The sequence below is a fragment of the Sus scrofa genome, chromosome 10 (assembly GCF_054392235.1).
Source record: "Sus scrofa isolate SSC_HxYL_T2T_F1_AM1 chromosome 10, Sscrofa_HxYL_maternal_Yorkshire_Landrace_v2.0, whole genome shotgun sequence".
Taxonomy (NCBI): Eukaryota; Metazoa; Chordata; class Mammalia; order Artiodactyla; family Suidae; genus Sus; species Sus scrofa.
Window position 1 is genome coordinate 77,395,693 of NC_139392.1, and position 13,300 is coordinate 77,408,992.

Consider the following 13,300-nt stretch of genomic DNA (forward strand, 5'->3'; position numbering starts at 1 on the left):
CTTGCAGTTGATCATTTTGTACACACAGGGTTCCCGACTCGTAGTGTGCAACAGTCATTCTCACATGTCTTAAAGGCACCGAGAGCCAGTTCAGCGCCATCTTGGACAAGTGGAGGCCAAGGTCACAGATGCAGCTGACATGGCCCAGGGTCACTGGGCTCTCCCCCAGCCCCTCTAGCTAATGAATCTGTGACAGACGCAGCCAGAGTCCCAGGTGGGAAGGGCAGGGAGCCACAGGCAGTCACCTGGTCCACATACCTGAAGTTCTGCCATTATTTTGTCTCCTTCTTCCTCCTCCTCCTCCTCCTTTGAGAAGGAAGTAGTGACAGGTGGCGGTGATGGGGTCCAGGCTGAAGCAGACTCCTCTGTTGGACCCTTTGTGGTTCTTGCCTGTGGGCTTGGTCCCGCATCTTCACTGCTGGTCTGCAGAAGATTCAAACCATAGATACTGGTTTAACACCTCCAGGGGCTGGCACAAAAAGGGATCTGTCCCCTCACTGCCTGGGATGTGGGCTTCCCAGCTCTTCAAATCGAGCTGAAAGGCCGTCTTGTCTACTCATGTTCACTTTGGGTTTTTCTTTGCCCAAGTTGTCGTTTGGGTGAACAGATGAAGAATTAGAATAAAATTGTAACCTCTCAACTTCAATGCCTTTAAAAAAGGCCCTCCTAGGAAGCTGCATTTTACATTTAACACAAATGACAAAACGTGCCAGGCTAAGCGGAAGCTAAAGCTCGCTAGGACTCTTTCTGGATACACTCCCACAGCTGTGTCAGCTCATCTCAGCTGCCCCTGAAAGGTGACCTTTCTTCTGCTTGCCTCTCGGATGCCCACTTTCAGTCTTAGGATGCTTTGCTGGGGAAGAAGCTGGTGATCTGTATTTCATAGAGTGGCAGGTAAAAGTCAGGTAAGGATAAAACTTCTGGGCTGAGTCTAGTCCAATAACACTGGCTGACATTTTCCCATCTGCGTTCCCTCCCTGGAGATCTAGTTTATTCTCCTTCTCTTCTCTGCCTTGCTACGTCTTACGTTCTAAATGAGAGCAGAGAAGACCTGGTCTAAGGGCATCATCTGAACTGAGACACTGTGTACCAGGGCTTAACTCATCTGACCTTAGTGGTGGTGCTTTCCTTCCTGCTGGTGTAGACCACATCGCCAGACCTCGTGGTGGTGAGCCCGGATCCTGGCAGGTAGCTCCTCCGTGGGGGTGGGGGAGGAGGAGGAGGGGACCTACCCCCCAGCTTGTCCAAGTCCTGTTCTGAATTTGGAGAGTCTTCTGGAAAAAAGCATGTCATTGCAAAATCATCTTTCAAGAGAGCGCCCAGGGAATCCAGTGTATTTCTGGAAACTTGAGGCAACCTGACTTAAAACCTTCTCTTTTCTTTCTACAGTGCAACAGTGAATGACACAGGCCCTGATCTGCACTGGTTTGAAGTCTTGTAAAGGCCATGCACAAGTTAATTAACCTCTCTCGGCCTCAATTTTCTCCCCTGTTAAAAGGGTATTCTAATAATACTGCCTCCCCTGAAGGACTGTGAAGATTAAATGGCTTGCTATACAGCAAGCAATGAGAATTGCGTTTGGCTTTTAGTAAGTGCTATGTAAGTATTACCTATTATTATTATTATTATTGCTTTTTAGGGCCGCACTCATGGCATATGGAGGTTCCCAGGCTAATGATCGAATCAGAGCCTTAGCCAATGGCTACACCCCAACCACAGCACCAGATCTGAGTTGAGTCTTGAACCCACACCACAGCTCATGTCAACGCCAGATCCTTAACCCACTGAGCAAGGCCAGGGATGGAACCCGCAACCTCATGGATACTAGTCAGATTCATTTCTGCTGAGCCATGACAGTAACTCCCCCACCCCTTTTTTTTTAATTTATAAGATTTTCAGGAAGTGAGAGGCTGGTCCTGTTGGCCAACATGTGCCCGTGTGGGTGACGCCACACGGGCACACGTGCAGCCAGCCCACACAGCTCTGCAAGGTGGCTCCTTACCTGAAAGTTCAGGCTTGTCCACTGGGGCATCACCCTTCGGGTGAGGGCCCGAGGCTGGTGGCATCTCCAAGTTTGGAATTGACTTCATTATATTGGCCTGGGCTTCTTCGAGGAGCTTCTCAAACTCTTTCCCGTTATAGTGGTCCAGATTTTGCCTTTTCTCTTCCCACTTCCTTTCTGCTTTCTGCAGGACAAGAGCAAGTGAATGAAGAAAATTTAAACACAAGAGGGAAAGGCTAATGGATAGTTTGGAGAGTTCACGTCGGGAGGAGGAGGAAGTGTAACACTTCACGTGTTGGTAAAGTTACACTCTGGTTTCCCAGCCCAGGAACACATCTGCACATCAGCCCAAGCTGATCCTGGTGCTGCCAGCTTTACCCCTATAAACAGGCTGCCACTGAAGCCCAAGTGATGTCCATTTATGGAGAAGCGAGCTCAGAACCCCAATCACTCATTCATTGAATTATTTCTGAACACTTACTCCCTACTTCTACCAACACTCACAGAAAGGGACACCAACGTGCTTTCAAAGGTGTATGTCCCATAACTCAGGGGTTTTTTGTTTGTTTGTTTGCTTTGTCTTTTAGGCCCACACCTGTGGCATATGGAAGTTCCCAGGCTAGGGGTTGAATCAGAACTACAGCTGCCAGCCTGCCCCACAGCCACAGCAACGCAGGATCCGTGTGGCATCTTTGATCCACACCACAGCTTATGGCAATGCTGGCTCCTTAACCCAGTGAGGGAGGCCAGGGATTGAACCTGCATCCTCATGGATACTAGTCAGTTACTTCACCCGCTGAACCACAATGGGGACTCCCCATAACTCACTTTTTGATTTCTAAATGCAGTTTTCATCACAGAGGAGATGTTCAAACAAAGAGAAACAAACACTGACACACTCATTAATCCTCTGTCTTAGTTAAATAAAAGGACCTACTGACAAGCACAGGGAAGCTACTTAGTATTCTGGGATAACCCATATGGGAAAAAAAAAAGAATGGATAGATGTGTATGTATGGCTGACTCACTTTGCTGTAAATCTGAAGCCAATACAACACTGTAAAACAATCAGAGCCCAATAAAACTTAAACAAGAAAAAAGTGTTGCTGTTGTACCTTCTGGGTCACGTTTTCGTAATGGACAAAATGAGGGGGCCACGGGGGTGATGTTTAAGCTCCATCAGGTTTTATGATAGGGAGAAATATTTAAAAGCCCCTTTAAATACCTATTTTTTAAAAGAATATATTCCCATGATTTTGAGATTCCAGGATCATTCCAGGAGAGCCAGGGTGCTCAGAGAGGAAAACCACGACTTAAGAATTGGAAGAGGCCCAGCAGATCACAGAATCAATGTATTTTACACATGAGAACACTGGGGCCCACTGAGATGACGGCTCTTCCCAAGGTCCACTCCATGTGAATAAGAGCCACCACTGTCACCATCCTTAGCCTCGTCTATTTTTCCTTACTTTCACCAGGGCCTGGGCTTGGTCCCTTCTGTTCACTGCCTCCCCGAGAGCCTGTGAGGGGCTGGCACACACTGGGGCTCAGTGCCATCCTTTGAGTGAATGAAGTTCAGTGGCAGAGCTGGCCATTGAGACTTAGGTCTGTTTACTTTGGATCAGGGCTTTTCAGAGATGACTTGTAAGTGTGCCATTGAAACTTAAAATATAGGTGCCCCTGCTGGGGCACAATGGGATCAGCAGCCTCTTGGGAGTACTGGGATGAGGGTTCGATCCCCAGCCCAGCACAGTGGGTTAAAGAATCTGGCACTGCTATAACTGCAGCCTAAGTCATGACTATGGCTCAAACCTGATCCTTGGCCTGGGAGCGCCATATACTGTAGGGTGGCCAAAAACTGAAAAACAAAACAAAACAAAACAAAAACAAAAACAAACCACCGAAAACCAAAAAATGAAAAAAAACCTTAAAATATACACACAACAGTGGGAACTCTGCCTAGTGGGTTCTCAACAGATTTTTATTTTTTTTGCTTTTTTTTTTTTGATTTTAGGGCTGCACCTATGGCATATAGAGGTTCCAAGGCTAGGGGTCGAATTGGAGCTATAGCTGCCCACCTACACCACAGCCACAGCAACGTCAGATCCGAGTGCCTCTGTGACCTACACCACAGCTCATGGTAAGGCTGGATCCTTAACCCACTGAGTGAGGCCAGGCATCGAACTCGTGTCCTCATGGATACTAGTCTAGTTTATTACTGCTGAGCCTCAACAGATTTTTAAAAAAGAGTCATCCTACTGACATCCTTTAAATGCAGAGATGTTTAAGGTGGCAGGTCCACTAAGTCTCAGAGGAAGTGTGTTTTCAGTGCCCTCCCCCACTCTGATAGGCACAAACATCACAGCCAATCACATTTCACCCCTTCTTGTAATGTGCATTCTGTAAGCAGCTAACTCGGATTAGGGACACAGCCACTGTCTCTGGAGCGGAGGGGAGCGACCTGCTGTTCAGAGGCCCAGTGGCCATGACTGTGGCCTTAGCCGTCTTAAGAGGTCATCTCTCAAAACCAGGGTTACCCACTGCCAATTGACTTGCAAGATGGGCAGGCGTGGTTAGGCCCAGGCGGCTGGGGACACAGTAATGACTGGGGGGAACCCTGTCGGGAAGAGGAAGGAGAGAGCTGGGAGGGAAACGTGCTGTTTGAGCGCTGATACCAGCTCTTGATGAAAAGAATATTTAACAACATAGCAAGTGGAGGAGTTCCCTTTGTGGCTCAGTGGTTAACGAGCCTGACTAGGATCTATGAGGATGCGGGTTCAATCCCGGGCCTCGCTCAGTGGGTTAAGGATCTGGCGTTGCTGTGAGCTGGGGTATAAATTGCAGATGCGGCTCAGATCCTGCGTTGTTGTGGCTGTGGTGTAGGCTGGCAGCTGCAGCTCCAGTTCAACCCCTAGACTGGGAACCTCCATATGCCACAGGCGAGGCCCTAAAAGGACAAAAAAGAAAACAAAAAAGCAAGTTTGGAGTTCCCTGGTGGCTCAATGGGTTCAGTCCCTGGCCTGGGAACTTCTACATGCTGTGGGTGTGGCGAAAACTTGCTCCCCTGCCATCCCCAAACATAGCAAGTTTTCTCGCTCTTTTTTTTTGTCTTTTTAGGGCTGTGCTTGTGGCATATGGAGATTCCCAGGCTAGAGGCTGAATTGGAGCTGCAGCTGCCAGCCTACACCAAGCCACAGCAACGCCAGATCTGAGCTGCGTCTGTGACCCACAGCACACAGTTTGTGGCAAAGCCAGATCCTTGACCTACTGAGCGAGGCCAGGGATGGAACCTGCATCCTCATGGATCCTAGTCGGGTTCATTACCATTGAGCCACAACAGGAGCTCCTCTCTATATTGTGTGACCTTGAGATTAGCTTTCTCATTTCTTCTGAGATGTCTACAACAACCTCCCATCCTGCACCCTTAATTTGAGATGCACCACCTCAGTAAGTTCTGCATATTGTTTCCAGATTTTCTGAAGTTGCCATTTTTTTTAAATCACTGGTCACAGCTGCAGTGTTTCCCTGACACCCACACAAAAAACCTCAGCGATCCGGGACTAGTGCGTAAGCTCGCCCAACACAGCTTCCACCCTGTTCTGCCAGCTTTGCCTCCTCTTTCTTCTTGCAGTTAAACAGGTTCACGCAAGGTCCAGCCTTTGCCCCAGGACCCCTCTATCTTAGAATGCCCTCACCACCCTTCTCTGCTTCCCCAGATTCTACTTCATTTTCAAGATCACCGGCAAACCCTCCGCAGGCCTGCGTTCACCAGTGTTAGGTCTGAGGCACTGCGCACTGGCTCAGGAGGGCTGACGGCCACCCTTCTTCCCAAGGGCATGTTCAGTGGTGTCACTTCATAGCTCCAAGTCAGCGATGATAGGAGGATTTTCACCATGGAAACTGGCAAATGCTATAAATTAGGGCTTTCCCATCAGAGAGCTAGTTGTTAAATACTTACGAGCACCCCACTGCCTCGTCTTCTTACAGCTTGGGTGTCTGACCCGTCTCTGAAACCTGATGGCCTTTCTCTTCATCTGGCCATTGAAACCCATTGACAGTTTGAAAAATCTATCATATCTGCATTATACATATATAATATATATATATTTCTATATTAAATACATGGAGGTTTCCAGGCTAGGGGTCAAATCAGAGCTGCATCTGAGGGTCTACACCACAGCCATAACCACACAGGATCTGAGCTGCATCTGTGACCTAAACCACAACTCACGGCAACACCAGATCCTTGACCCACTGAACAGAGACAGAGATCAAACCCACGTCCTCATGGATATTAGTTGGGTTTGTTACTGCTGAGCCATGATGGGAACGCCCTGAAAAGTTATGTATATATATATATATATATATATATATATATATATATTGTCTTTTGTTGTTGTTGTTGTTGCTATTTCTTGGGCCGCTCCTGTGGCATATGGAGGTTCCCAGGCTAGGGGTTGAATTGGAGCTGTAGCCACCGGCCTACACCAGAGCCACAGCAACGCGGGATCCGAGCCGCGTCTGCAACCTACACCACAGCTCACGGCAACGCCGGATCGTTAACCCACTGAGCAAGGGCAGGGACCGAACCCGCAACCTCATGGTTCCTAGTCGGATTCGTTAACCACTGCGCCACGACGGGAACTCCTATATTTTTGATAAGAATATATATTTGATAAAAATACATCTTTGATACATACATGCATTATCTCTACAACCAGACTGTACACTCTTGGAGGGAAAGGACCATGACCTTCCCTCCTTCACGGAATTAGGAACAAAGCAAAGAGGACGCTACCTCGATAGACACTGCCCTGTTCTTGGCACTCATGCTGTGGATTTCGTCAATGAACAGGCTCTGCATGGAGGAACCATTCACCGGCATCTGTGGGGACTGAGGAGCTGGTGCCGCCTCCTTTGTGACAGCAGGAGGGCTGGCCGGGTGAGGACCTGTGCCCCCGGGCAAGTGCTGGGCAGGGTTCAGCAGCGCGGAGGAGAGCTGGGACGGCTGGATGACCACAGGAGAGCTCTGAGCGTGGTGAACAGTCAAGGGTACCACTTCTGACTTCACATCACCAGGCACGCCTGCGCCGGGGAGGGGCTGGCCCTCCTCCTGGGTCTTTAGGACTTCTGCAGCTGTGGCCTTTTCCATAGCGACATACTGGGCGGCCTGGGCAGCATCCGTGCCTTTCAAGAGCCCGTCAGTGACATGCCTGGGAGAAACCACGCACAGCAGCATTAGCTAATTTTCTTTCTTTCTTTCTTTTTTAAATGAGAATTGCAATGTTTATTTCAGGTTCTCTCTCTCTCTTTGCCTTTCCACCCCCACCCCCCCCATACAGGTGGTATGCGGAAGTTCCTGGGCCAGGGACTGAACCTGGGGCACACAGCAGCAACCAGAGCCACGGTGGTGAGAATGCAGGAACCTCAACCCGCAAGGCCGTCAGAGAACTCACAGCATTAGCCATTGAAATAGGTGAACGGCACTTTACTTTTACCGTCTATGTGAGAGCTGTGTCATCCCAAAGCCAGACTAGATTTTGTTGCAAAATTAAGATGTTCTGAAAACGGAGTAGCAGCTTAGAGTTGAGGGTTTCCATAGCAACCTAATCACCTCCCAGTTATCTCTATAGCTGCTTTCTGACTTTTCCCCTCAGGAGATGGTCTCTCTTTCCCTTTCCACTTGCACTGTTGTGTCCAGAATGACACAATTCTGTCACCTTTTGGGTGATGGTGGCATAAAGTGAATGCATGATTCTAACAGGAACTCTTGCATCCAGTTCGGGTTTGGGCAGGTATCAGGGATGCACAGCTTCTTAAATCCCCGTTCTCTCTTCCTGTCCCTGCCACACACCTTGGGAGGGTGGTTTATATTCTAATTTCTTTTCTTTTCTTTCTTTCTTTTTTTTTTGGCGGGGGGTGGGTGGGGGGGGGAGATACCTGTGGCATGTGGAAATTCCCAAGCTAGGGGTCAAATCAGAGCTGCAGTTGCCAGCCACAGCCACAGCCACAGCAACACCAAAATCTGAGCTGGGTCTGCAACCTACACCACAGCTCACAGTAACACTGGATCCTTAAGCCACTGGGGGAGGCCAGAGATTGAACCTGCATCTTCATGGAGACTAGTCAGGTTCCTTTCTACAGAGGCACAATGGGAACTCCTCTAGTTTTATTTTTATTTATTTTATTTTATTTTATTTTTTGTTTTTTGTCTTTTTAGAGCCGCACCCAAGGTATATGGAGGTTCCCAGGCTAGGGGTCTAATCGGAGCTATTGTTGCCAGCCTATGCCAGAGCCACAGCAATGCAGATCTGAGCCATGTCTGTGACCTACACCACAGCTCACGGCAACGCTGGATCCTTAACCCACTAAGAGAGGCCAGGGATTGAACCCATGTCCTCATGGATCCTAGTTGGATTCATTTCTGCTGCGCCAAGATGGGAACTTCCAGTTTTATTTTTAAAGTTACTTAACTGGCTTTATCATTCTCACCACTGAGCATTTATGAGACAAAAACTCTTACAACAGTCAAGAAATACAATCCTTTCTTTTTTCTTTTTAAAGATAGAGATAAGACAAATACTGAGCTTCATCTGTGCTGGCTCTAAAAGTTCTTAAAAATTGTTTTTCAGGGAAGAGAAGGGACGGCGGGCAGTGTTCCCTGCCAGCCTGCTATCTCTTTAATAAAGGAGGCTTTGCTGCAGGCTTTGTGGACAGATGGTCATATTTAGGTGATGAGCTTCATAAAGAATTCTTTGAACAGATTTTTTTTTTTTGTCTTTTTGCCTTTTTTTTTAGGGCCACTCTCGTGACATATGGAGGTTCCCAGGCTAGGGGTCTAATTGGAGCTGTAGCCACCGGCCTGCACCACAGCCACAGCAACGTGGGATCCAAGCAACGTGGGATCCAAGCCGAGTCTGCAACCTACACCACAGCTCATGGCAACACCGGATCATTAACCCACTGAGCAAGGCCAGGGATCAAACCCGCAACCTCATGGTTGCTAGTCGGATTGGTTAACCACTGCGCCACGACGGGAACTCCAAGAATTCTTTGAACAGATTTTTGTCCTAGTGGAAGAAAAAGCCCTCTCCAGCAATTTAAAATGAGTGAACCTATGAGAACACGTACTCCAGGCAGTTTCTTTCTGGACCCAGGCAGATGTAGTCTCTGCGGGGGGAGGCCATTGTTGTTTTATTTCAGATGATTTTGGGGATCCTGAAATTTATGCAGGCGATTATAGAGCACTTTATAGTGTTCATATCTCAAATGAGGCTCTTTCTGGAGGTCACTGTTACTAGAAAAATCTCACTTGCTCCTTAGGGTTAATAATTCATCTAAAAGTCAAGGGCACATTTAACACATTTCTCCTACAAATTGGATCAAAAGATCAGAGTTAGTGATTACGATTCTCCCAAGAAAGTTTCTCATAGGTTACTTCTGCTCGTGACCTCCTTTCAAATCTGGTCCGAGAGCTAAAGGGTAACATCTCTGTCATTTCCTGGTTCTGTTAAAAAAAAAATATGGAAAATTCAGAATTGCCATTACTGCGATGTGGTTTCTTTGAGGCAGCTATGTCTATTTCCCACAGGGGGAAGGAAGTTTTATAAGGGGAGGGGTCCTTTCGGTCTGGTTTATAATTATATCTTTGACACCCAGCACCAGGGCTGGAACAGACAAAATGTCCAAATATTCCGGACTGCCTGACTGTGAGTCAGAACCAGCAATAACTCTGGCGTCAAACTAACATGCCACATCCCAGGCCCTCCTCTGAGCTGTGTGGTGAGCCTCCCCAAACCTCTGAGTCTACCCATAATGGAAATAACAGTGCTTACCCTATAGGGTTTTGGGTAGTTTTTTGTTTTTGGTCAGGCCCATGCCATGTGGAAGTTCCCAGGGCAGCATCGACCCTGTGTCACAGCAGTTGACAATGCAGAAACCTTAACCACCAGGGAACTCCACCACAGGATTGTCAGTGAGGACTAAATGTGCTAATAATTCGTGTAAAGGGAAAGCACTCACAGATGTAGAAAGAGATCTGTCACTCAAAGACGGAGTCTATCATGGTTCTTCTGCCAGAGCAATTTTTTCCCCCTTTTTTGGCCTCCGAAGGGCATATGGAATTCCCCAGGCAGGGATCAGACCTGAGCTACAGTTTTAACCTATGCTGCAGCAACACTGGATCCTTAACCCACTGTGCCATGCTGGGGATTGAACCTGCATCCTGGTGCTGCAGAGATGCCACAATCCCTTTGTGCCACAATGAGAACTCCCTGACAGCACTTTTTATGTGGGCGTGAAGTTGTGGAATTTTTTAAGTAAAATCATGATGGGTTAGTGATTTCTTTCAGTCTTTGCTCCATTGTGTCTTCCTTCGTGGGAAGGCACATCCTCCGTAAGGGTGACTGGCCGGTGCCACCTAAGGAGGTGTGTTTCTCTTTTCTAAGTGGGGCCAACAATCTCTCTTTCAGTAGGTAATTCAAGAAAGGCTCTCTTTATTTCCACTTAGTGCCTTCTCACTGAAGTCCTATGTGCCCCTGGAGTGAAGGAGGCTGCTAAAATAATTCGACCCATCCTTCAACTTCAAAATGTTATGAAAAATGATTTTTTTAGGATCATTCAAATGATTTTAAAAAAATGTTTACTGTGTTTACTAATTTTAAGCCCTAGGATGTGCCAAAGGCAGCAAGCCTGTGCTGCAGAGTCAGGACCTCAAGCCATATGGCAACAGAATTTTCAACGCTGGCAATACCTTGGGTTGACAGGCAGTGACAACGAAGACTGGTCCCAGGAGCCCCAAAGCTCCACCTCCAACCTTCCTGGGAAGGACTCAGCATGCAGGCCCCGCCCCACTGCAGGCCCCGCCCCGCTGCAGACCCCGCCCCCTGCCCCACAGCCCCGCCCCGCCCCTTGCGAAGCTCAGGTCACCTCCTCAACATGGTCAGGGTGTCCGTCATGCCGCGCACTCTTTGCAGGAGGCTGTCCAGCCTGTGCGGCTCCTCCTTCAGAAACCGCACGGCCTCCACTTCTATACGCAGGATGGCTCGCATCTTGTTTTGTAAGGTTGGAAACTCTCCTGTGGGCCAAGAGCAGCTGGTGAGCTGAAGAAGAAAAAGCCAGAACAGCAAGCCCTCCCCACCCCCCCACCCCCGCACTGCCTCCGGCCCCGCATCCCGACCACCGTGGACAGGGTTGAGAAGCCTGGGGTTCATCTGCCACAGTGAGGCTCACGTATCTTCGGAAGGCGGAGTGGAGTTTAATGTGACCTTGCGCAAGGGCGGGGCCCTCTCTATGCCTCATTTCCTGTCTGTATATTTGGGATAAGTTCAAGCGTCCCTTGGGTTGCGGTTAATGAATTTAGCACAGGGGTCCCGGTGCTTTGTAAGTGCCCAGAAAGAGAAACTTATTAGTATCATGTGTCCTAAATATTACAGCACCCACTAAACTATCGGCTTCAAGACAGGGACACTTATCGTCTTGTCCAGTGATATTTCCACAGTGCCCAGAGCCGTGCCTGGCACGCGTGGGTGTTGGTTGAATAGCTGCACATAGGAGCGTGGTGGAAGCCGGGAGCCCCAAAGCTCCACCCCCAACCTTCCCGGGACACACCCCCTTCCCCTGGCACACGTGGGTATTGGAGGAACAGCTGCACACATGCGTGAATGACTCCTTCACTATTGGACAGAATTTTTTAACAACCCAGGAAACGGGCTTCAGACTTTGTCCAAGAAGGATGCTTACCTTTCAGGGAAGCTACAGCCTCTCCCACTTGGCGCAGGAGAAAAGCCCCATCTTCCACGTCTTTTAGAGTAACCACGCGGCTGGCTGATGCGGAGTCCTTCTTCAGGTCCTCAACGAAGTCCTCCAGGTCGCTGGGGGACAGGCAGACCACAGAGAGAGTGAGCGCTGAGACCTCCAGTAAGGACCCATGCAGGAGCAAAGGGCTCCCCTGGGCCTCGTGGCCTGGCCACCCCTCCGGTACTGGCCTGGCAGCTCCCTCCATTCCCACCGAGGTGGTGGAATCACATGGGAGGGGAGTAGCTTGGTTTGGCTTAGGATAGTCTGTTGAGGTGCAAGGAGGGTACAGGCTTTTCCAGCGCTGTCCATGGGAGGCCCTGGTTGGCTGCCTGGCAGGCAAAGCTGCTGATTTTTGCTCTGCATTTTCAAGGGTGCTGATGCCAACCAAGGAAGGGGTGTGTGCGCTTTGTGATTCGACAGAGGAGAAAGAGAGGGGGAGAAGGAGCAAAACCAGGAGGTGCTCTCTGTCACCCTTCTTGAACTTTGGGGCTGGGCAGGTGTTCTGTTGTGGTGGGCCTGTCCTGTGCATGGTAAGATGTTTAGCAGCACCCCCCGCCTCTACATACCAGAGGTGGGTAGCACTCGCCCCTAACGTGTGACAAACAAGTATGTCGCCAGGCATTGTTAAATGTCTCTGGGGGACAGCAGGGGAACGAACTTGCTCCTGCCTGAGAACCTCTGGTTGACACTGATGGTTCCATCCATCAGTAAGGACTGAGTGTCCTCTCCAGGCTACAAAGAGAGGAAATGAGCACAGACCTGCTTTCTGGGGTGTGTGTGTGTGTGTATACACATACACCCCCACTTAGGGTACTGCCAGTTCCAATAGAACTAAGGTAAGGTGTTCCAGTTCAACAAATAAACACACCAATAAGAACATCCTATCTCCTGGCACATTAATAACCCCACTCTGAACATTGCGCCTGTAAATTTGACAACTGAAACATCATTCATAAAGAAACGGGAAAAGAACTTTTTTTTTTTTGCTTTTTAGGGCCACAACCATGGCATATGGAGGTTCTCAGGCTAGGGGTCAATTTGGAGCTACAGCTGCCAGCCTACACCACAGCCACAGCAACGTGGGATCTGAGCCATGTCTGCGCCCAACACCACAGCTCATGGCAACCGCAGATCCTCGACCCCAGGGAGCGAGGCCATGGATTGAACCCGCATCCTCATGGATACTAGTCCCATTCCTTTCTGCTGTGCCACAGTGGGAACTCCCGGGACAAAAACTTTGATTTGAAGAGCCACTAGGTGGCAGTAAGCGATCAGCTATGCCGCCACTGGCGCTCTGAGCATGAAATGGGCTACCGGCTGAGAAAAGTACAACCAGTTATAAGATAAATAAGAACTAGGGATGTACTGTACAATGTGACAAATATAATTAACTCTGTTGTATGTTAAATATGAGTGTTCTTACGAGTAAATCCTAAGAGTTCTCATCACAAGGAAAAATATTTTTTTCCACTTCTTTAATTTTCTATCTATATGACATGA

At 48.8% G+C, this 13,300-nt stretch overlaps 1 protein-coding gene across 50 annotated transcripts in view; it reads right to left on the minus strand.

Moving 5' to 3' along the window:
- The window catches only part of KIAA1217, a 325,382-nt gene that overhangs the window by 15,172 nt on the left and 296,910 nt on the right, over positions 1–13,300 (minus strand). For 32 of the 50 annotated variants that reach the window (XM_084980290.1, XM_084980297.1, XM_084980287.1 and 29 more), the window contains 6 exons: positions 11,744–11,874; positions 10,931–11,078; positions 6,801–7,215; positions 2,003–2,186; positions 1,111–1,274; positions 259–423 (listed from right to left, as the gene is read on the minus strand). In XM_084980290.1, coding sequence (XP_084836416.1) covers positions 259–423; positions 1,111–1,274; positions 2,003–2,186; positions 6,801–7,215; positions 10,931–11,078; positions 11,744–11,874 — 1,207 coding nt within the window. The remainder of the gene's footprint in view (positions 1–258; positions 424–1,110; positions 1,275–2,002; positions 2,187–6,800; positions 7,216–10,930; positions 11,079–11,743; positions 11,875–13,300) is intronic. The other 18 variants (XM_084980291.1, XM_084980298.1, XM_084980288.1 and 15 more) reach the window with 1 other exon arrangement.